The sequence below is a fragment of the Mustela erminea genome, chromosome 12 (assembly GCF_009829155.1).
Source record: "Mustela erminea isolate mMusErm1 chromosome 12, mMusErm1.Pri, whole genome shotgun sequence".
Classification (NCBI taxonomy): Eukaryota; Metazoa; Chordata; class Mammalia; order Carnivora; family Mustelidae; genus Mustela; species Mustela erminea.
In genome coordinates, this window is record NC_045625.1 from 35218403 (window position 1) to 35241307 (window position 22905).

The 22905-nt window shown below is 52.4% G+C and overlaps 1 protein-coding gene across 3 annotated transcripts; it reads right to left on the bottom strand.

Moving 5' to 3' along the window:
• Positions 1-1895: 1895 nt before the first annotated feature.
• On the bottom strand, positions 1896-22619 carry GLIPR2 (GLI pathogenesis related 2). 3 transcript variants are annotated; one of them, XM_032307997.1, is made up of 5 exons: positions 22475-22591; positions 13513-13621; positions 13059-13162; positions 11220-11297; positions 1896-3436 (listed from the first exon to the last, which is right to left on the bottom strand). In XM_032307997.1, the coding sequence occupies exons 1-5, from the start codon at positions 22485-22487 to the stop codon at positions 3276-3278; spliced, it is 465 nt and encodes a 154-aa protein (XP_032163888.1). In that variant the 5' UTR covers positions 22488-22591; the 3' UTR covers positions 1896-3275. The 3 variants fall into 3 exon arrangements, with proteins under 3 accessions (XP_032163888.1, XP_032163889.1, XP_032163890.1); XM_032307998.1 differs by lacking the exon at positions 22475-22591 and adding an exon at positions 14449-14630; XM_032307999.1 differs by lacking the exons at positions 11220-11297; positions 13059-13162 and having other exon boundaries at positions 3370-3436; positions 22475-22619.
• Positions 22620-22905: the final 286 nt, after the last annotated feature.

The following is a 22905-nucleotide window of genomic DNA, read 5'->3' on the forward strand; positions in this document are numbered from 1 at the left end:
GGGGGGGGGGGCTCCAGGCAAGGGGCTCAACTCGAAGGCCTTTGCGGCGATGGCTAGATGGTCCAGAGGGGACCCAGGCCCCAAGCCCCACTCCCGACCCTTAGGTCGTCCTTAGCGACCCTACAAGGAAAAGTGGAGCCTGGAGTTTGGGGCATGGGGAGCCTGCCAGCTCTTCCCCTCCCTGGCTTATTCAGGTTATCAGTCATCGTCTCTGTATCTCATTCTTCCATTTCAGACCTGGCTTTTTCCTTGGGGATTTGGCAACTTGAAAACGATTTAAAAGTACTTACGTTTTAATGCTGAATCCATTCACCTTGATTCCTGAATGGTATAGAGACACTCAGTCTCTTGACAGATCTCCACATAAGGCTAAGAACTTCTGTCTTCCCCGTAAAAAGGCTTAGATTTCAGCCTCTCCACCAGACAAGCTGTGTGGTTTGGGTGGGTTCTTCTTTGCTTTCTCCACGTGAAACTAACTGACCTCCAAAGACTTAGCCAGCCCTGATCTCTCGAGAAGTGGCAGCAGTTTCGGCGCAAGTGAGACCTGTTGGTGTTGATCGCAGACACCTTTCCATTCCCATTGGCATCCAGGCCTGCCCTGGTGAGAGGCTGGCCAGCCTCAGCTTCCGGGGCATTCCAACCAAGAGTAGAGCCTGGGTAGGGTCAGATCTGTTGTTGTACCTGCCCCTTTGCCCCCACATCTTGGGGGCATTTTGGTGGAGGAATGACTGTGCACCCCTTTGCATTTGTTTCAAGTGCCAGAAACACAAGGGCAGGAAGGTCTCTCCAGTTGAGAAAGTTGGGTATGGGGGTGCCATGGACCTGAGAAGATCCAGTAGACTTAACTCCCTGTGCCAGACTTTGAACAGCTGGACGGACTGCAGCCCAAAGAGGGGAAGGGCACACAACTCTGAGAGCACAGGGCTGGAGCTTGGAGCCAGGGTTTCTGTCTCCTTCCTCTGTTCTCTGGCCACAAAGGAGAGCTGGCAATCTGGCTTGTCCTCTGCCCTTCGTGAACCGTAGCAGTTGCTTTCTTTAAGAAATCCATTGAGCAAGTAAAATTAGTGCACACCTGCTCAGCCAGCTTTGTTGTGTGGCTTTTCTTCAGCCTAGAAAGCTCTTCTGGTCAGCTTTTATCTTCCTCCAGCCAACTGAGGAAACAGATGTCAGCCTTAAGCACTTGGCTGCATGTCAGTGTCTGCGACCTGGCTATGTATGTGTACTTGAGCGCATGGTCTCCTTGGGAGCTACCAGGAAGTTCGCTGACTGGTTGGTCATTCAGTCCCTGTTGCCCAGGTGTGGCCTCAGCCCAGTCTTTATTCCACTCCCCGCCCTCCACTCCCTGCCCAGCTCAGCATTTTTGGCTTAAGAAGACTCCCTAAGGGAGGTGACCCTAATATTCTAACCTTCTGGGGAACATCACTTGACATATCATTTTGCTGGGAAGCCCTGAAGATGAGGGGTATGTTTTAATGATACACAGACTGGCCTTAGCTAGAAAGCTCAGGAACTCCCTCATTTGTACCTCTAATGCTGGCTTTCTCACTTCCGTTTATTTTCAAGTGGCCACTTGGCTTACATATAGTTTTGGCTGGCCATGGCCCTAATTCAAGCTCATGGCATCCTCATTTTAGTTCCACTGGCTAATTCTTTCTTAGTTCCTCTGCCTGGCCCATGGCCAGCCCAGGGATTGGCTGCCCTTGGATCACATGTCCACTTTGGTCCAATCAGCCATGTGAGGGTAGGTCCCCCAGATGAGAGCATAGAGGCCAGCAGGGTGCAAGGTTCCAGGGAGAGTTTGAGGGACTGAGAAGCCTGAGTTACCTAACGCAGGAACTAAGAGTTACGATGACCTTAGTCACCAATTAAGAATCAGGCATAAATGACATGGAAGATATTACACAAAAGAGATTTTATTGTTGTCTTAGTCAATATCCCTGGGTGAAAGGAAGGGCACAGCACGAGGCTGCGTTCACAGTGCAGCCCGACCTTCAGGAAGCGAGTTCCCTGACTGGCCTGCTCCGAGTGGGTCTCTAAGGCAGCAGCCTGCTGTCTCTCTGCTTAGAGAGGTCCTGCTTCTGTGACACCCAGCGTGGCATCTGGATCGGGTCCTCCTACACAGACCACGTGAAATCGTTATGCAGGGGAACTTTGTTTGGTGTGAGGCCAAACACAGAACCAAACTGGCAACTCTAAGCTCCCCTCCCCCCCTCACTCCATGGGATGTCTCCCTGGAACATTTGGGCCTGTCCCGCATTCCTGGAGGGAGCAGCCGCACAGCTGCCCCTGCAGCTGCCAGAAACAGGCGGTGGCTCCTGCCCTGTGAGCCCGGGGAGGGCAGAGGCCGGAGGGCTTCCTCTGGGGGCCCTGGTGAGCTCACACTCACCCCCACACTCACTGACTTCATCCTTCAGTCGCTTGGCTGGGAGCCCAGGCAGTGTGAGGGGCTTTCTCTCCCAGAACAGGCCCTGGGCCACCTCGCTGAGGTGGGGGAGGGGTGGCTTTCCGGCCTGACCCGAGGCCCCAGGAACCGGGAGGCACATATGGAGCTCTGAGATGCCAGAGGATTTTAAGAGAAAAGGTGGGAGGGGGACAAGGGCGGTGGTGAGTAGTGGTACTTTGCTATTTAAAGGGAGAAAATGCAAGGAAGTGAAACTTTTCTCTCCATTTGTTCTTTGGCATTCCCATCAGAGAATTCCAGGAGGCATGCAGATGACATCATGTCTTAAAACTGAGAAATCTCGATCATTCTGTGAAAGGCAGTTCCTGCCTGTCCCATGTTTCCAATGGAAGCTGCTTTATATTTATGTGTTTAAAGCAGTTTTATGTTACATTTAGAAGAGGGTTTAATAATCTTAAATATCTACCAGAAGTAGATTACAATGCATGAAGATCACATAAAATGAACTTCACCTTGAAACATCACAAACATTTGGAATTAGAAAAAGACCAGGGATGGATATTATAAGAAATGTACAAAAGAAGTTTGCTTAGAAAAAAAAAAGTTTTAAAATTGATTTTTCGTTTTCCTCCTAAGTCCAAATAATTGTGGTCTAGGTAACCATCAGGGTTAAAGGCTTTCAATAGGCTCATTCCTTTCCACAAGAATAAGTTCATACAGAACTGTATATCCAAGTGTGTGTGCAAGAGACACTCAAAAGCATCCCCCACACAAGCACATACACCCACAGGGACAGACACGCAGCTGAGTTTTTGTTGTTCTAGGCACTTCGTATCCGTGTTAAGTCTGCCACGTTCCCACTACATTTAATGAATCACTTCCTTGGAGGCAGGACATTTTCTTCAAAGAAGCCCTGGTTGACGACATTCCCTGCAGGGAAGTATCGGGCCACCACGAAGGAAGACCCGTCACTTGCGGATGCCTTTCCCACTCCCATCTTCTTCGTATTCTTCCACACCATGGCTGTGAAGTGTCCTGGAGGGGCAGAGGCAGGGGGAGAGGGAAACAGGTTAGTGGGCAGAATCTGGAGAAGGACGTTTCCAGGGGTTCTCGAACCCCTGCACCATCTCGTCAGGCTTGGGAAGCTTGAGCTTCCAGCACACCAGTCAGAGGCAGGAGACAGAGAACACTCCCCTGCCTGACTTTCTGAGGCACTGGGTCTCTCAATCAGCCACACAGACCCTCCTCACCTCACCGTTTCCAGATGCTCAAAGGTGTCGTGGTGTCCTGGAGATCACAACAAAGCTGAGTGAGCCTAACAGTTAGGATGCCACGCCACTGGCATCTGCCTCCACCCCTCCGCACCCCCCAGACTCTATTCTTCAAGGTCATGCATGATCTCCATGTTTCTCCCCTAAGATCACTTTTTGTCCCTCTCTTACTTGACATCTCAGGAACATTTAATAGTCGACTCCTCCCCTTTTTGAAGTACCCTCTCTTTTGGTTTCCATGATGTTGCCCTCCTTGGTCATTCCCATCTTACTGCCTCTTCCGCCTCTTCGATTTCACTGATAAATGCTGGAGGGGCCCGCCCGCCCTTCCCACGGCTCAGTCCTGGGCTCGCTTTTCTTTACCTGCTGTGTTCTTTAGGCAATTTCATCTTTCTCTGGCTCCCAAATTTATTTCCCTAGCCCCGATCTCTCCTCTGTGTTCCAGATACAACTACTTACTTGACATTTCCACTTGGATGGCTCACAGGCATCTCGAATGTCACCTGTCCAAACCTCACTACTGATTTTGGTTCCCCCCAGAGTCACTGCTCTTCCTACCTTCCTTTTCCATTAATGTTCCCTCCATGCACACAACCCTAGGGACTGATCTGTATTCCTCCCCCTCCCTCATTTCCCCCTCTACAACCCATCATTCAATCCTGGAGACTCTAACTCCAAAACAGATCTTAAGTCTATCCACTCCCCAAACTTGGGTTCTGATCACAAACTTTCTCACGTGGACCCCTGTTAATAGCCTTCGACTGGTTCCCCAGCACCCACCTTTGCCTCCTCCAATTCACTTTCTCTAAAGGAGCCAGAGTAATCATTTTTAGACATAAGTCCTATCTGTTTACTTCCCCACTTAAAAATCCCTCAACTGCTTCCAGTTGCACCTAGAATGAAAGGGGATGCTTTGGCCCAAGGGCCTCCTTTCCATTCCTTGATCAGGTTAGTCCCCACCATGGAACCCCTGCACACATTGGCCACTGTGTGGAACACTCTCCTGATGACCAACATCTTATCCCTTAGGCCTCAGCCTGAATGTCACTTGTGCAGAGAAGCCTTTCACAATGACTTATTTCCTCAACACCTCCCTCCCAAGATCACCCTATCATACCCTGTTCTTCCCCCTCATAGCATTCTTCCGTTTGCAATGCTACATGTGTTTGATTTCTTGTTCATTTGCTTGGCTCCATTGCTAGGGCTCTCAGACTCACAGGGGCAAGAACGAAACTGTTTTATTCAGCAAAGTATACTCAGTACCCTGGCCCAGCCTGGTACATGAAGAGTGTAAAATAAACCTTTGTTGCATGAATACGTGGGATGAATGAAAAGGCAGATGGGAAACCCTCTTGGACTTGGCTTCTACCCTCACTGCAAGTGCAGGCCTTCTACATTTTGCACTCTTTGAAACCTTGACAAGCTGGAGCCTCCTTAATTCCCTCTGCTCTAAGCCAAGCATCCCGATTCCTTCTCAAGCTACTGCCTGACCTTCTAGACACTTCTGTGGTTTGTTAAGCTTCTCAGCCTCAGTGTCCCACTGTTGAGGCTGCCTGCCCCTCACTCACTGCTTCCTTCCAACTTTTCATATAGCTCAGCTTCCCACTCCCCTTCCACTTGGGGAGTAGAAGAGTTGCTGTAATGTACTCTTTGCTCAGTGACCATAAATTCTTCCATCTTCAAGGAGTAGAGGGTGGGAGCTTACCCTTTGCACCTTCACTGTTAAGGACTCAGAGATCCTTTGACAGGTCAATATTGACTTCCATAGCACAGAATGACATTCATTTGCTCAAACAACACTGAAGAGATTATGTTTCTTCCTTGAGGGTAGGGACCACACCTGTATTATTTTATTTTATTTTTTTTAAGATTTTGTTTATTTATAGAAGAGAAAGCGAGAGTAAGAGAGACAGCACAGAGAGAAAAGCAGACACCCCACTGCGCAGACAGCCTGACTGCAGGGCTCGATATCAGGACCAGGAGATCAGGAACGGAGCTGAAGGCAGGCACTTAACCGACTGAGTCCCCCAGGCACCCCCATGCCTGACTTACTGGTCACAATATCCCCAGTGTTTAACACTGAGCTTGGCACAAAGGAGATGCTCTCCCAATATCTGATATAAATGTGAAAGAGACAGAGGGAAGGAGAAAAATTGAATCAGAGTGGCAAAGTATCCCACAGGGTAAGAAAGAAAGAGGTAGCCATTTTACATCTCTTTGGGTGAATTTTTTTTTTTTAAAGAAGAAAATAACAGGATGCCTGGGTGGTTCAGTCGGTTGAGCGTCTGCCTTCGGCTTGGATCATGATCTCGGGGTCCTGGGATTGAGTCCTGCATCGGGCTCCCTGCTCAGCGGGGAGCCTGCTTCGCCCTCTGCCTGCTGCTCCCCCTGCTTGTACTCTCTCACTCTCTCACTGTGGCTCTCTCCCTGGCAAGTAAATAAATAAAATCTTTAAAAAAAGAAAAAGAAGAAGAAAATAACAAGTGTCGGTGAGGATGTGCAGCACTTGGAACCCTTGTGCACTGCTGGGGGAAATATGAAAGAGTGTAGCCACTGTGGCAGACAGTACGGGGGTTCCTTAAAAAATGAGATATAGAATTACCATCTGAACCAGTAATTCCACTTCCAGGAATGAACCCCAAGGAACTGCAAGGAGGGACTCAGATACTGGTACACTCGTGTTTATAGCAGCACCACTTACAGTAGCCAAAAGGGGAAAAAAACCCAAATGTCCACCAATGGATGAATGGATAAACAAAATGTTATATATACACATACAATAAAATATTATTCAGCCTTAAAAAGGAATGAAATTCTGATATATTCTACCTTGAGGATGAACCTTGAGGACTTTATGATAAGTGAAATAAACCAGACACTGAAAGACAAATATTATAGGACTCCATTTACATGATACCGAGAATCACCAAACTCACAGTGACAGACAGTAGAATAGTGGTCACCAGAGCTTACGGGTGCGGAGGGAGAGAGGGACGGATGGGAGTTACTGTTTAATGGGTTCAGTTTGGGATGGCTGAAAAGTTCTGGAGATGGATAGGGTTGTACAATGGTTGCACAACAATGTGAATGTACTTAATCTCACTGAACTGTGCTCTTAAAATGATTAATTTTTTTGAAGATTTTATTTATGTATTCACGAGAGACAGAGAGAGAGGCAGAGGGAGAAGCGGCCTCCCTGTGAGATTTGCCCCTAAAAATGGTTATTTATTTTTTTTAAGATTTTTAATTATTTGACAGAAAGAGAGAGAGATTACAGGTAGGCAGAGAGGCAGGCAGAGAGAGAGGGAGAAGCAGGCTCCCCGCTGAGCAGAGGGGCCAATGCGGGGCTCGATCCCAGAACCCGGAGATCATGACCTGGGCCAAAGGCAGAGGCTTTACCAACTGAGCCACCCAGACACCCCAAATGGTTATTTTTATGGTAAATATGTTTTACCAGAAGATAAAGAAGAAAGAAAGAGAGAAAAAGAAGGAAAGGGGGAACCTGGGTGGCTCAGTCAGTTAAGTGTCTGCCTTCGGCTTGGGTCGTGATCCCAGAATCCTGGGATGGAGCCCCGCACTCCACCTGGCTCTCTGCTCAGCAGGGAGTCTGCTTCTCCCTCTGCCTCTCCCCCTGCATGTGCTCTCTCTCACTCTCTCTCACTCACTCTCACTCACGAATAAAAAAAATCTTTAAAAAAAAAGATTGTGTCGGGCGCCTGGGTGGCTCAGTGGGTTAGAGCCTCTGCCTTCGGCTCGGGTCATGATCCCAGGGTCCTGCGATTGAGCGCCGCATCGGACTCTGCTCAGCAGGGAGCCTGCTTCCCCCTCTCTCTCTGCTTGCCTCTGCCTACTTGTGATCTCTCTCTCTCTGTCAAATAAATAAATAAAATATTAAAAAAAAAAAAGATTGTGTGTATTTTGTCCTACAGATGAACTCCATTTTTATAATTTCTAAATGTAGGTAATACTTTATTTAATTGTCTATGTCCATAGAAGATCTGAAGTTTTACCAAATTGTTTACAAGAATAACAAACCATAAATAGTAATCAGCAGAGCTTGCTGTGATAAAATCAAAGCAAGAACTCAAGGAAAACAAACCCCAGGCACAACTACGCATCTTTTTCTTTTTTTTTTTTTTTTTAAGATTTTATTTATTTATTTGACAGAGAGCGCAAGTAGGCAGAGCAGCAGGCAGAGGGTAAGAGAGAAGCAGGCTCTCTGCTAAGCAGGGAGCCTGATTGCGGGGCTCGATTCCTGGACCCTGGAATCATGACCTGAGCCGAAGGCAGCCGCTTAACCAACTGAGCTACCCAGGCGCCCCAACGCATCTTTTTCACTTATCCTTAAACTTGTATTAACCAGTGCCCGCTAAACTCTGATTTTCACCTCAAAATCAAAGAGAAATGCTTCTTGCCTCTTCCCCCTGGGTCCCCCTACTCTCTGAGTCACAGCTCCAGAATGTCCAGCAGCTTGGTGAGGTGTCACCATTTCCACAGGCTGCTTTTTCATTAAGGCTCAAGCTCTTTGCCACGTGTGAGCCTTTTCTCTCAAGAGAACTGGACTCTGGCTACTGACCATCCACTTCCTCTCTTGCCCGGGCGAGGAAGAACTGCCATTTATCCACAGGTTGCCAAGAAAATGATCACAGACACAAGCAGCATGTGGGCCCGTGGAGGCCTTTTCCAAACAGATAAGACTAAATGATTTTCCCTCTGGCCAGGGAGGTTTCTGTCCAGAGATAATTAAGTGTGGGTATTTAGAGACGAGTTAAAGGACACAACTTCCTTAGCAACCATCACACACACAGTGGTTTCTAACCAAATCACTAACAGACACAAAACCTTTTCTTTTTTTTTTAAAAGGGATCACATCCTCTTTCCCGCAACCGACCTAAAAGCCCTAGAATATACATTTGAAAGACACATTAAATAAGTCACAGTATGTTTCTGCTAGAGAAGAATGATAATGGGCAACAGAAAGAAAGAAAGAACGACAAAGCTCTTTTTGTATTAACATGGAACAATCTCTTACAATCTGCTGGGTGAAGAAAGCAAATGCAAAACAGATCATAGACCAGGGTAGAAAAAAGGGGAAAAGGGAACATATTTACTTCATGCTGGTACAAGATCAGACCAACTCTAGGATAATACACAAGAAATTGAAGGGAAAGTGCTAGAGACCAGGAATGGAAGGACGACTTTTTACTTTATACAGTTTGCAGATTTCATGTCATATAGAAGTATTATTTATTCAGAGTAAATAAGCAAACCAATCTACGTATTAAAATAGAATGTGATAAATGGGGCATCTGCGTGGCTCAGTTGGTTAAGTGACTGCCTTCGGCTCAGGTCATGATCCTGGAGTCCCAGGATCGAGTCCTACATGGGCTAGGGAGTCTGCATCTCCCTCTGATCCTCCCCCATCTCATGCTCTCTCTCTCTCTCTCTCTCTCAGATAAACAAATAAATAAATAACATCAAAAAAAAAAAAAAAGTAACAAAGGAGTTGCAAGAAACAGTTTTTCTTCACTCAGCTTGTAGCACAGAACTGTGCCCCTCATCACTAGATGCTGCTGACTCAAGGTGGGTGGGGATAGATTACAGGGTATTTCAAAGTCTCTTTCCCTACAACATGGACTCAGGTCAGGGAATGAGGCATGGGGAATGGGCCTGAGGATCTTTAAGGGTCTTGCAAACTCTCATTCTACCACCACCCAAAGCTGTGCTCCTGTCCCCAGGCATTGCCCACTGGCACCTGGGACAGCCTAGGAGCTAGTTGCTCTGCGGTTTTCCTCTTTAGGGGTGGGAGATGTGGGGCAACAGGTTGGACAGGTGGTCAGTGATCATGGCAAACCCCATTCCCAGCTCTGACACTTGCGAGACTCCCACCTCGGAGCAGGAGCCATGGAAAAAACATCGGATTGAGAATAAGAGATTTATAATAAGTCTCTTCCTCTTTCTGGGCCTCAGTTTCCTCCTCTGCAAAATGGGTAGAATAAAGCCCCACCCACAACTGGTGCTGTGAGGCTCACATGGCCAGGAATGCGGAGTCACTTTGTAATTGTCAAGTGGCAGGCACAGAGAAGCAACGGTAGTTACTTGTTCTGACACATGTCCAGTTGCTTGGGAGCCTTGCTTCTGGGAAAAGCAAATCCAGAGGGTGCGAAATACAATGTCTTCTGGACATTGAACTTTATGAAAAGATAGGTTCTGGGTCTTCAAAGAACCTTGATCACTGGGAGAAGGTTGTTGCTGTTCCCTCCCTCACTTTTCGAATTTAACTGCCACAGAACCATCACTGAGAGCAGCTTCCTTACCCCTGGCTAGACAGCTGAGAGGAGAAATGCCTCAGGAGATCTGCACCTCTGCCCCACAGTCCTGCCCACACTGTTGCAAGAACCTCTGCCCCAAAGGGGTAAGCAGCAAACCACAGGAAACAGTGACTGGCTCTGAGAGCATGTCACTTCCTGCTGTGGAAGAATCTTCCAGAGGGTGAGAGGCCACAGGAGCTCCACCCATGGGTGGGATGAGGTAGGATAGGGTAGGGGTGGGCAAGGAATCCCCTTTTCAGTTTCCCTGGCTCCTTCTGGTCAGAGAAACTCTCAGTCCCATCCAACCCCTCCAGGGCCGCAAGTAGATCTGAGTCAGTTCTGAGGAAAGACAGGCGCCAGGTGAGGGGAGTTGGCTGAGGGGCAGGTGTGGGCCCGGAACACAGAGCGGCTGCCTGGGGCTTCAGTCAGCTAAATGTTTCCTGCTCACCCTGGAGGCCTCACAGGAAAGCAGGACGGTCCCATGGCCGCTATGGCCTGTGGCACTGCCCTGCATCTACACACCGGCTCTCAGAATGTCCCCTAGAGGCTACCGCCTTGCCCCTTCGCCCTCTGGGACAGGGAAGGACAGAGAGGCAACCCAAGTTCACATGACTAGTGCTGGAGCTGAGAGCAGATCTAGGCTGTCTGCGCTCCAAGCTCCTCTGAACGCAAACTGGAGAGAACAGGTGAAGGGGTGGGGGTTGGGGGGCAGGGGAGACTCCTGGGAGGCTGGAGGTGTGGGGAGCACCTTGGAAGGATGCAGGGTATGAGGGGGAGGGAGTTAAGACTAGAAGGAGAGAGTGAACAGTGAGGCCGTTTTCCTGATGAGAGGGCTTTAGAAAGAATATTCTGGATGCTGGAAGCAGGCTGGAAGCAGGCTGGGACCAAAACTAGCAGGAGGACGACCGGTTATACCACCACTTCTGGGAGGAGGCACTCGGGAATTTTTAAAATCGACAGCCTCCTTACGGCACACTCTAGTCATGTAGAGAACTTGAAGCTGGTGGGACAGGAATTCCTGGATCGGGTGTACTCAGCCAGAGCGGGGTGCGTGCGTGTTGGAGGAAGTGACGGGGACGGTTCTGCCCTTTGGGTGAAGTCGAACCAGAGAAATACAGAAGAGGTAAAAGAGGAGAGACACGATCGATTTTCAGAGGGTTAGTGCCTTTCCAAAGTCAGATGCCCAAACTGCAACCCTGCCCAGGCCCAGGCCACGGGGGTGACCCCCTCACTCACCAGTCCCAGAGGTGAAGCCAGGCTGCTGGAAGTTGTAGTTCTTGATTTCACTGTACCATCGATCAGCCACCTCCTTTCCTGTATGGAAAGACACTGTTTCAAACCCGGCAGCAAAATTAACCCACTCGCTACTCCTTCCACCTTCTCCCACTAACCCCAAACCACACACCCCACAGACGTCTGACAAAGCACCAGTGAGCTGAAACAGGGACTCCTGCCCATCCCCCTCTGCAGAGAGGGCCTTGCTTAGGAAGACCCATGGCCTGGCTTTGGGGGACCAGCCCTGCCACTAACTTACTGTGTAATCCCGCGCAAGGCCTTCCCCTCTCTGGGCCTCTGTACAAGGGTTGTATGCAACGTACTCCAAGGGCTTCTAATGATGCTCTGAGTTTTCGGGACACTCTGCCCTCACCCCACCCTAAGTGTGTCTCCTGAAATATCCACAAGAGGAAAGGCACTTGGGCTGGTAGGTCAGGGTCTCCACTCTAGGCAGGAGAAAACCCACAGCATTTCCCTGGGAGCTGTTGATGTCCAGGCCACTGTGGGAGCCTCCATTCCACGGCAGTAAGTCTTACCCTTAACTTTCACATGTACATGGATCACCTGGGGCACTTGTTAAAATTTGGATTCTGACTGCCTAGGTCAAAGCTGCAGCCTCTGAGTTTGCATTTGTAACAAGCTCCCAGATGCCACTGCTTCCCCAAGGACCACACTTTGAGCAGCCAGGCCTCCACACTCGGGCCTCACCCAGGGAGCACTGAAACCAGGCCGACGCCTGGGGCCTGCCACAGACTGTGTCAGTGTCTCTGGAGGAGAGACCCAGGCATGGGTCTTTTCTAAAAGTGCTGCAAAAGATCGCAACGTGTCCCCAGGGTGTGGATAAAGACAGTCTATGGAGAGGGATGGGGAAACTGGGACCACAGAGGGTAGCGACTTGCTCAGGGCTCCATAGGGGACCAACGCAAGGCTGGGACCAATCACCTCCATTGCCTGTGGTTCCTGACCCTTCAGGGAGCCTTCTCCCCATTAGGGCCCATGGCACCGGTCTGGAAAGGAGGCTGCAGGCTCCAGGGTGCTCGCACCTCTCCCCCTCTGCAGGCCCGCAGCTCAGGGAAGGGACACCAGATGAGGACAGCAGGCCTCCCCAGGGGAGCTCCCAGGAATGTTAGGCCCAGGAAGGAGGGGGTAGCCATCCTCCCACTGGGGTCTGGAGAAGACTTCAGAGGGCAAAGTATCTCTCTCCAGCATTTTTCCTAAAAAGCCACGACAGTCCCGTCAGAGCCAGGAAGCTCCAGAATGTTTGGTCAGTGTGGCGGGATCACCATTCCAGGCTGTGACCTCAGATGGAGGGATTGTCTTTCTCATTTTTTTTTCCTAACATGGAAGAAGCTCAATTGCATTTTTCTGATGATAAAAGTGAATACACCAACATTTTAAAAATGAAAGCAAAATGGGAAGAAAGCAAAACTGCAGCTGGGGATACTTGGGAGCCCACAGGGTCAGGCTGAAACTGCACAGAAAGGGCAGAGAAAAGACTTTCTCCCCCACCCCCACGCCCCAGCTGGGAGCTCTTCCGAGGGGGAGGGCCGGGCAGTCTGACTCATCTCTGTGTCCCTGGCACCCGGCACAGGCCCAGCCCCGAGCTGGCCATCTGAGACTGCGGAGAGCTACAGGCAGCCCCCGGGAGCACACACACAGAGCTCTGGGGCCCCTTTCCCTCTCTGGGCCTGTGGCTCCAAGGCTACACGGAGCGGGGTGCTGGGGCCTGAACACGGGATGTCCTGGGCCCAGCTCAGCCGGGAGGGGAGGAGGGGGAGGGTAGCCGAGAAAGCGACCTACCTGTCTGATCATAGGAGGCCCATGCCAGGTTCTCTCCGCACTGGCCACGACTGGACTCTGGGCTGTGCTTGAGGATCCTCGTGCTGGCCAGGGCCTCTGAATACCTGCCAGAGTCCACGGGCCCCCTCAGAGCAGGCCAGCTCAGGGAAGCCCCAGGATGTGAGCCCTAAGCTGCTGCGGCCCAGCCTCCTTTCCCGCCCCAGACTGGCAGTGGAGATCGGGAGCATCACGCCAGCCACTCTTCTGAGCCCCACAACAGCCCCATTTTACAGAGGAGCAAACCGAGGCTCAAAGAAAAAGGACCTGCCAAGGTCAGTGGCGCAAGGGTTATTTACTCAAGCCTGGCTGTACCTGCCCCTCAAACCCACATCCTCTGGGCTGACCCCCCCCCCCCCCAGTCCCCCGTGATAGCGTTGCGAAGGGCCCGCGTCACCCCCGCTCTCTGGGGACTCACTGCTGAGCCTCCCGGTTGAGCTTCTTGCAGAGCTTCAGTGGGGGGACGCCGTGCTGCCGCCGGTACTCGTTGTGGGCCTTCAGGACCTCATTATTAAACTGCTTGGAAGCTGCAATGATTTCAAAATGGAGAAGGTTTCAGTGCGGAGAAGAGACCCACCAAAAAAGTGCAATGGCGGCTTCAGAATGCTGCCCAGCCCCAGCCCCAGTCCGCAGGGCGAGGCTGCACTCCCCTTCGGCACCCCGACCAGCTGGACAACAGGGACACCCTGCTCCACAGCCCTGAGCCGGCCTCCCCATCTCTGCACAGAGGCGCCTCCTGGGTCAGGTAGGGCCCATGGACCACATGTGAGAGAACTGAGGCTTTATCCAGGGCAGTGAGCGGGAAGGGACGGAATGGGCACAAGGGGCTGAGAGGAGGACACGTGTGTTCCTGGGAGACCCCGCTGGCCGCTGAGTGGAGGCTGGGCCGCAGGTGCGCAGAAGGCGTGGGGGTTGCAGGGCGGGATAGGGAGCAATGGAACCGCTGGGACAAAATGTATGGAGACTGCAGAGCTCCCAGGCCTGGCTATGGCGAGGGTGCCCGTACTGTGCTGGGGAAACCAAAAAGACTGGGACAGGACTGGGACAGAAGCGCCTGGGAAGGACAGCACTGGGGAAGAGGATTGAGGGGACAGCGTGGAAAAGAATGTGGTGGGGGGTTGGGGGTCAGCTGGGCCTAGGGATGCAACTGGGTCATGACCTCAGAAAGGACAAGCTCAAGGAGGCTGCAGTTAGAGAGAGAATAAGTGGGTGGAGGCAGGGTCAACAGCGGACAGAAGTCACCCCAGTCTGGCTCTGGAATGGAACCCCCTCCATCCCCCACCCTCCATCCGTCTCCCCACTACTCCTCCGTCCATCTCGTGGCTCATCATCTGTTCAGCCACCCATCACCCACCCATCGGTTCCTCTGGTCTCTGAGTGCCTCCTCCACTCCGGCCTCCTGGATTGTACGAGAGCTCCAGAGACACATCCACCTTGTCCAGCCCTCAGGGAGCTCACACACAGAGGGAGGCAGCCTTGTAAACAGGCACCGGCGGTGTGATAGCCAAGGTGCAGGTGAGTGTGTAGGTCGTCAAGAGGAACTTGGAGAAAAGTAACCTACCATGGGCTTGGGGATCAGGAAGGTGGCCCCTGATTGGAGCTAGTGAGGCTGGTTGGAAGGCACTGAGCACCAGCAGTGGGAATCTGGGAGCCAGTCGTGTGGGTTATGAGTAAGAGCCACAGGGTCGTTACACAGAGTTTGTCTCTCCTGGCAGGGGCCTGTCCCTGAGGCTTGGCCGTGGGCGGTAAGGGTGCGCGCGGAGGGTGAAGACGCGCCGCTCCTCCCCCCGTCCCAGGTCATTCACCAGCCTCCTCTCCTCTGCTCTTCTCACCCCAGAGACCGAGATGACCCAACAAGGAGTCTTCTTCCCCTGCCTCAGCCAGATTCCCCAGGTCTCCCGGGGCTTTGAATCAAATCCCACTGGGTCTCTGAGGCGATGCAGGAGAAGGAAGACCCAGGCCGGGGCCTGCCCTCAGGGAGCTCTGGGCTACATGTGGGCCAGGACAGACGAGGTGACTGTGGGTCACGCCCACGGTGGGTGGCAGTTGAGCCGGCCCAAGGGGGTTCTAATCACCTGAAGAGTTAGGCCTGTGGGGCCCAGCGGGGCGGTTCAGTGAGGTCTGGTCACAGCAATGTTGGCAGGGGCAGGGGTCTGAACGGCAGGATTTGGGAGGTTGTGGCTGACAGGCAGACATGGGGGACACCGCGAAGGAAGGGGTGACGGTAGCTGCTTGCTACCATCTTGCCACCGAGACAGGGGAGGAGCTGTGACCTGAACTCTTCAGGTCTTTGTGGTCAAGAGAGGGGACAAACCCTTGTTGGTATGAAAGGTAAAGATGTCAGGTTTATGGGAGGGAGGGGGACAAGGGAAGGTACTGTTTACTGGGTGGAGTTTCAGATTTTCAGGATGGAAAAGTTCTGGAGATCTGTTGTACAACAACAGTACGTACATGTGAGTGTACGTAATGCTACTGAACCGTAGGCTCTGAAATGGTGAGGATGGTGAATTTTGTGTCCCATGTTTTCTACCACAGCAATAAAAACAAAAATTGGGGTTCAGTATGTTAATGTGGTATTTGTGATAATGGAGTCACAGAGGTTCTTAGAGTATATGTCAGATGGAAGCCATAACGACTGGGGGGAGCCAGAGGGGTTCTAGTCGATGAGACACAAAGGAGTCAGTAGGGCGGCCTGGCGGCCAGAGTCCCACCAGCCCCTGGGCAAGGCATTGCCAGTCCTGCAGGAGCCAGCGTTCAGCTGGACTTCCTCACCCAGCCTGGCCCTGGCCTTGTCTGAGAGGCAGCAACTATCGGAAGTGTGTCCACAAGTGGTGGCCAGGTGGAGAAGGGGCTGGAAACAGAGGTCTTAAAAAGGAAGATGACAAGAACTGGGTCTGTTCATCCTGGAGATCAGCCTTTGGAAGACACAGTGGACACCTCTGGTAATTCTGGGGCTCCAGAGGGCAAAATCAGGGCCAACGGGTGAAAAGGCCAGGATGACAGATTTTAGCTCAGCCCAAGAAAGCTCTTTCAATCAAAACTTTCCACAAAAACTGAAAGAGTGACCTTACAAGGTAATGAGCTCTCCAGCACTGGGGGAGTACAAACAAGTGACTCTTCTCAAAAGGGTTCAGGCACTGGAGGCCAACTGGATGACCCTCAAGTCCCTCCAATCCTAAGATCCCATAAGGTCCCGTCAGGGCGGGGTGAGAGGAGACAAGTCATGGCTGACCTCACACTTGCAGCGAGTTCGGAGCTTATCTAAGGAGATGCAGTGATCACAAGTGTCTGTGTCGGTGCAGGGGCAGGTGTGGGTACACACAGTCAAGGGGCAGAGGGTCCCCATCTGAGGGACGGGCTTGGTGAAGCCCACACTAATGTCCCTGCCAGCTCCCATGTCCCCCGCAGGCCACAGTGGGACACCACAGGAGGTGCATGGGACTGAGGAGCATGGGCTATGAGGACCACCGATGTACCAGGGAAGCCTCCCTGGAGGAGGCAGTAAGGAGGCAAAGCAGACACAGAAAGAGCTAGGCAGGACAAGGGAGCTGGTAGATCCAGGGCTATGGGGAGGAGGGGGAGATATGGGGAGTGGGTGGGTTAGCTGAGGTGAAGCCAGGTTAAAGCCAGCTCTGAGGGCCGGGCTCAGGTCGCACTGGACCCAGCAGTGCTGTAGGTCCTGCAGTGTTTTCGGCAGAGAGGGATACACAAGGCTGCTAAAAACTAGGTCACTGTACTCCCAGAATGTGGGAAGTAAAAAGAAACAAAAGTGAAAGTTCCTGAGCCCAGTCTAAGCTTGGTGCCCAGAAGCCAACGCTGATCACTGTCGCCAGCAAGGCCAGTGTCCTGGGTCAGGTTTTCTAGAAAGGGGTCAGGAAGACTTTTTGGTAGGGAGCCTTCTCTCCCTATCCCCAACCATACTTCAGAGGCCAGTCCCTGCCCAGGCCACTCCTTAGAGCAGGGCCTTAGCCTTCAGAGGCAAGATATCACTTGTGAACACACCCAGCGAAAGGCACACCTTATTCTGTACAAAAACCCTAGGACACAGATAAATGTAAATATTAAAAAGTCAAAAAAACCCCACCCATCCCCACATTAGACAGGGAGAGCTCTTACAGCCACCCCCCCAATCGTGGAGGGTAGGAATAATGTCCTTATGTTGTAGGAGGGTAAACCAAGGCTCAGAGAACTCCTACAAGCTCAGGGTGCTAGCCCAGAATGGAAGAGGTCCTTTCTTTTGCTGACCAACCATTTCCAGGTGCCAGGCTTGTGCACGATTTTATTTGCTTATTGCCACCTTTTGTGGGAGCCCCCACTACTGTACCTTTTATTTGATAAGGAAACTGAGGCTCCAGAAGGAAGTTACCTACCCAAGTTCCCACAAATGGTCCAGGGGTAGTAGAACCACGAAGAGGGAAACCCTGTCCTTAACTCTATACCATCCCTGAGGCCCAGGAGACAGAGGAAACACACTGAAGAGACAGTGGGGTCACCAGGTCCGGGAGGAGGATCAAGTCCAGTGGGGTTGGGCCTGCAAATCTCTGAGGAAGGGCAGGAAGAGCAGAAAAGAACTTCCTCAGAAGCCTCCTCTATGCCAAGCCCTTTATGGACAGACCTGTCTGAGGGGCCCCAGATGAAAAGGAGGAGCTTCCACGGATGGGTGTGGGGCTTAAGGTCAGAGCCGTTGGAAGGTGCAAGGAGCTGCCTGGGCAAGGTTCGCTGTGGCTAAGGGACTATGGAGTCAGGGCTGGGCTGTCTCCATGAGGGGAGGGAGTGCTGTGCTGGGATGGGGGCTCTTGGAGGTCCTTTGGGGCCCAGGCTTCTAACTGCCAGATAAAAACTCGGGCCGCGCCCCTCCTCCTTGGGGCTATTGGCTGGGACAGACTCCTCCCTAACCATTGGTCCTCTTCTGAGGCCTCCCTGGGCCCAGTCTGACTCATTTCCCTGCCCTCTCCAAAATCCTCCCCAAAGAGGTGCATCAGGGGTCAGGGCAGAAATTGTGGACAGGCCCCTTCTGTCCCCTTGGCAAGAGGCTAGAAAGCAAACTGGTCCCACCTTTGGGGCAAAGCTGGCTTTGCTAGTTTATCAGGAAGAAAAATTACAAGTTGATTTAAAAAAAAAAAAAAAAGTGAGTTCCAGACGGGTCACAGGTAGTTCTTGCTCTTTCTGCCTGGATTCCAGGAAATTCAAGACCAGGTCTGCCTTTCACTAGCTGTGTGACCTTGGACAAGTTGCTTAATCACTCTGTGTCTCATTTCTCCCATATATAAAATAGGCAGAACAGTTTCTACCTCACACGGTTGTGGTGAGAATTAAATGAATTAACCTATGAAAATGCTTCAGAACAGTTCTGGAACACAATGAACAGTTCCTAAATGTCAACTATAATTATTAGCATCATTACTGGGCAGAGACACTTAATCCCTTGGCCTTGGGAGAAACTGCCCTGTCAAAGCCTAGATTTTAGGGGCTCCTGGGTGGCTCAGTCGGTTGAGCCTCAGATCCTGATCCCAGGGTCCCCTGATGGAGCTCCATGTTGGGAACCCCTGCTCAGAGGGATCCTGCTTCTTCCTTCCCTCTGGCCCTCCCCCAGGCTTGTGCACGAGCTCGCTCGCTCTCCCTCCCTCATAAATAAAATCTTAAAACAAAACAAAACCTAGATTTTAAAGCGAGCAGGGCTGCTGGTATTTAAATTGGTCTCAGACATTTATTTACTGGGTGAATGAGTCCATGAACAAAAGAATGGAGCCTCCACACACGAGCTCCGAGAAGGCACTCGGATGGGAGCCTTCTCTTTACGTGGAGGAAACTGTGGTTTTCCGTTGCACATGTGAATTGCCCAAGGTCCACAATGAGTCCACATTACAGCCCGATCTAAGTTAGCCCTCCTTTCCTCTTCTTCCCTCCCTCAAATCACGCATACTACCACTTCACAGATGTCTTCCTCTACCTAACGGCAAAAACGATGGACAATGAAGAGTTGCCCAAGTGCCACCTGGGAACACGAATGTCCTGGAGCACTGACCCCAGGCTGCCCCTTTGCAGGCAGACATTCGTCCCTGAAGGACTGAAGAAGCCACGGAGAGCTCGCTCTGGCCTGCAGAGTGGCTGTGTGTTCCTGCGGCCCCTCAGGCCTGCCAGACAGGCGAGTCCCTGGGCCTCTGCTCAGGCTGGTTCCCCATCTGTGTGAAGGAAGGATGACATCTGTGGTTTTCAAAGTATCTTCAAAGCAGGAAACCCTTTCTTTGAACCAGTCCCCCCCTTTTTCAATAAAATCAACATGAAAATGGAACTGCTGGAATGACCCGGCCCACACAGCCCTCCCTAGCAAAGGTGTGACAGCCCCCACTTGGTAGGAAATCCCCAGGGTAGTCAGTCCCTAAAAGGTCTTCTGCTCTGCTGTCCTCTGGTGCTTTGTGCTGTTGGCAGAGGTAAGATTCTCAGAGGTAACTGCAGGCTGTGTAGAAGTCTCTACGGGCTGCAATCCAGGGTGAAAAGCCGGTGGGGAGCAGGTGGTAAGTGGTCCATGTGGTAGAGGGGAAAGCACACAGCTGGGAAAGCAGAAACCCGGTTCAGATCCCGGCTGGTTCACTTACGGGTCAAGGTGTGAACTTGGGCAAGGTACTCAACCTCTATAAACCTACAAAATTGGTAATACCTGCCCTGTAGGCGGTTAACAAATGTTGGTAACGTGTATAAAATACCCAGTTCCAGGCACCTGGGAGGCTTAGTCGTTAAGCGTCTGCCTTTGGCTTAGGTCATGATCCCGGGGTCCTGGGATGGAGCCCCGCATCAGGCTCGATCAGGTCTGTGGGAAGCCTGCTTCTCCTGTTCCCACTCCCTCCCCTTCTGTTCCCTCTCTGGCTCGCTCTCTCTCTCTGTGTCAAATAAATAAATAAAATCTTCAAAAAAAAAAAAAAAGTAAAATAAAATACCTAGCTCCAAGTCTGGTATGCAGTAGGAGCTTAATAATTGGTAATCACCATTATTAGGAACCAGAGGCATCTACAGAGCTGGAAGCCACTGCCTTTCTTCTCTGCCCCCATCACACTTGCTGCAAACTGAAGCCCAACAGGGAGACGGGGCTAGGAGCAGGTCTTGGGAATCTTGAAGCACTAGCCCGAGTGTCTTCTGGAATTTTAGCCGTGTCAGTTGTGTGATACTTTTTCAGCAATGCCCACAACCCCAGATAGCTCTAACGTACATCTGAGGTTAAAAATTAAAAAGAGATTGGCCCCTATGCGGTAATGAGGAAACTGCACCCAGATGCACACTGCTGGCCCTTCCCTCATGTTCACAGTAAGTCAGTCCCCAAGTCTGCTTCTGGCTACCATCTTCCTCATCCTCTGTGGTCCTTACATGCCTCTCCTGAGCAGCCACAGTAGCCTCCCCGTCTTAGCCACCCTCCACCCTGGCACAACTCAGGCTTTCAGATCAATGCCTTTCAGTGGCACCTGAGGTCCCATGGGTAAAGTCCAAATCCCCAAGATGCCCCAGGAGGTTCGATGGTCCCCTCTGCAGAGATCTCTCTCTTCCCCGATCTCCTGCCACTCTTCACCCACACCCGCCTGTGGCTTGAATCACTTCCCACCTCTTTCCAGAGCATATCCATGATCCAAATGAATTCTGCTGAGGACCGAGGCCATGCCTCGACAGCAGTGGGTCTGCAGCTTGGCAGACCCACTAATAGGTGGTGGGACAGAGGGCAAGAGAAAAGGAAGGAAGAGGGGAGGGAGGGATGGAGGGAAGGAAAGAGGAAGGGAGGGCTAGATGGATGAACAGATAGAAAAATGGGCATACAGCTGAGTATCAGAAGTTCAGGAAAACTGTTTCTTAGGGAAGAAGGCAGAAACAACGGATACAAATGTGGCTTCAGAGAATTTGTGGATTTTCTCCGAGGGTACAGAAAAAAGGTTGATTTCTCAAAATGCCTTTTCACATCTGCCATCTTCGTGCCCTATCGCTGCCTATCACCCTGTTCTTGAACTACATGACAACTCGTGCCACCTGTCCGTACTGGAGAGCCTATGGGCCACCCTCTGAGGCACAGAGAAGTAAAAAGCCTTGTTCAAGATCACACAGCAAGTGATCAGCAGAGCCAGGGCTGAAAGCCAGACCTGTCACAGCAGGTCAGGATGAAGGCCAGGGAAAGCCACTTACCCCCATCACCAGCACCTCATGAGTCTGGATCTTGAGAAGAGATTCAAGGAGGGACCCGGCCTCACCCACCTGAGGTTCACAGCCCCAACTTCCCATGAAGCAGGACTTCTGAACCCTGTTGAACAGCTGTTCACTGAGAGCCTCCTGTGAGGCAGAAACTATGCTGGGCTAGACTCGGCCCCGGGGCCCCAGAAGTGAGGAGTCTGTGGGAAACAGGTCCATGGCTGAGGCAGTGACCCAAGCTGACTGCTGGGAGGGCTGCAACAAAGAAGATACAGAGTGGGACCGTCCCAGGCCCGAGTTGAGCCTAGAAGTGTGGAGAGGATTTGCAACCTCAGCAAAGTGGGAAAGATAGAAAGTTAGTGGTGTGCGCTGGGAGAGGGAACCCAGGGGAAGGGACCAGCGGGCCAGTCTCCTAATAGCAGCGTGCAGAGGGGGAGGTAAGGGTACCGATAAACTCCCACAGGGCCCCAGGCCCAGCGGAAGAGTGGTACTCTTTCTCCCGAAGACCATGGGATGGAAGGTGTTAGAAAGTGACAGGACAGATCTGCATTTTAGAAAGTTCACCCGGACAGCCGCAGTGGTGAGGATGGGCAGCGACAGGTCAGCCATAAAGGGGAAGTGCGAGTCTGCACCCGGGTGGAGCCAGACTGAGCCTGGCACATAGCTGGGCACAGAAGGGGCGCTCCGGGGTGGAGGGACGGCGACAGAAGGAAAGGATGCTCAGAGCTGTCCGTAAGAGAGCTGGCTGGGGCGAGCTGTGTTGCGGCAAGAGATGCTGTCAGAGTTGGGAGGCTTTTTCCAAATCTAACTCTGCTCCAGAAACAAAGCAAAAGCCACGCCTTGGCCGGACGCCGAGCGCTAATCCCATCAGCGCCTGGAAACCCTCCCTGACGCAATCTCTGGCTCGCAGACAGGGGGACCCTCCCTCGGTCTCTCCTTCCCTCCTTCTCTCCTGGTGGCCCGATGGCCACCCCGGCTTCCTGGCTGCCCCGGAAACTGCCGGCGCGGAGCCTCCGGGCGCTTGGTCCCGCACGCCTCCCCATCCCGCACCCCGGATCCCGCAGCGCAGCCGGCTTTCTGACCCCGCTTGGCGGCGGCCGCCGGGCTCCCGGGGGCACCCGCCCGCCACGGGGCAGTGTGAAGGCGGGGGGAGGGCGGCCCCGGCGCCCAGACTCGCGAGCCCTGCCCGCACCCGCCCGGCCAGCCCGCGGGCTCACCTGACTTGCCCATGGTCCGCTCGGCGCGCTCCCCGGCTCCCGCCGCCGCTGCGCTGCGCTGAGCTTTCCTGCCGGCCCGGCGCAGCTGGACAGCGGAGGAGGAGGCCGGGCGGCCGCAGCCCCTCCCCCGGAGCGGCCCGGCCCCCGCCTTATAAGGCAGTAGTAGCGGCAGGCAGAGGCCCCGGGGGCCACCCCGACGGCTTCCCGGAGGAGGCGCCACGCCTCCCGCGCTCTGCGCGCCTCCCAGTCCCGCTCTGGAGAACTCGCCTCGCGAGGGTACCGTCTCGACTGTCCAGAGCTCTCCAGGTGTGGACTGGGAGTCGGGGACCTCCCGGATCTCAGCCCCGAACGGCCCCTCTCTGGATGCGGAATGGGGGCGCATAGGAAAGCCGCTAAGGCGCTGCGAGGACCATAGTGCTTACTGTCGCAGC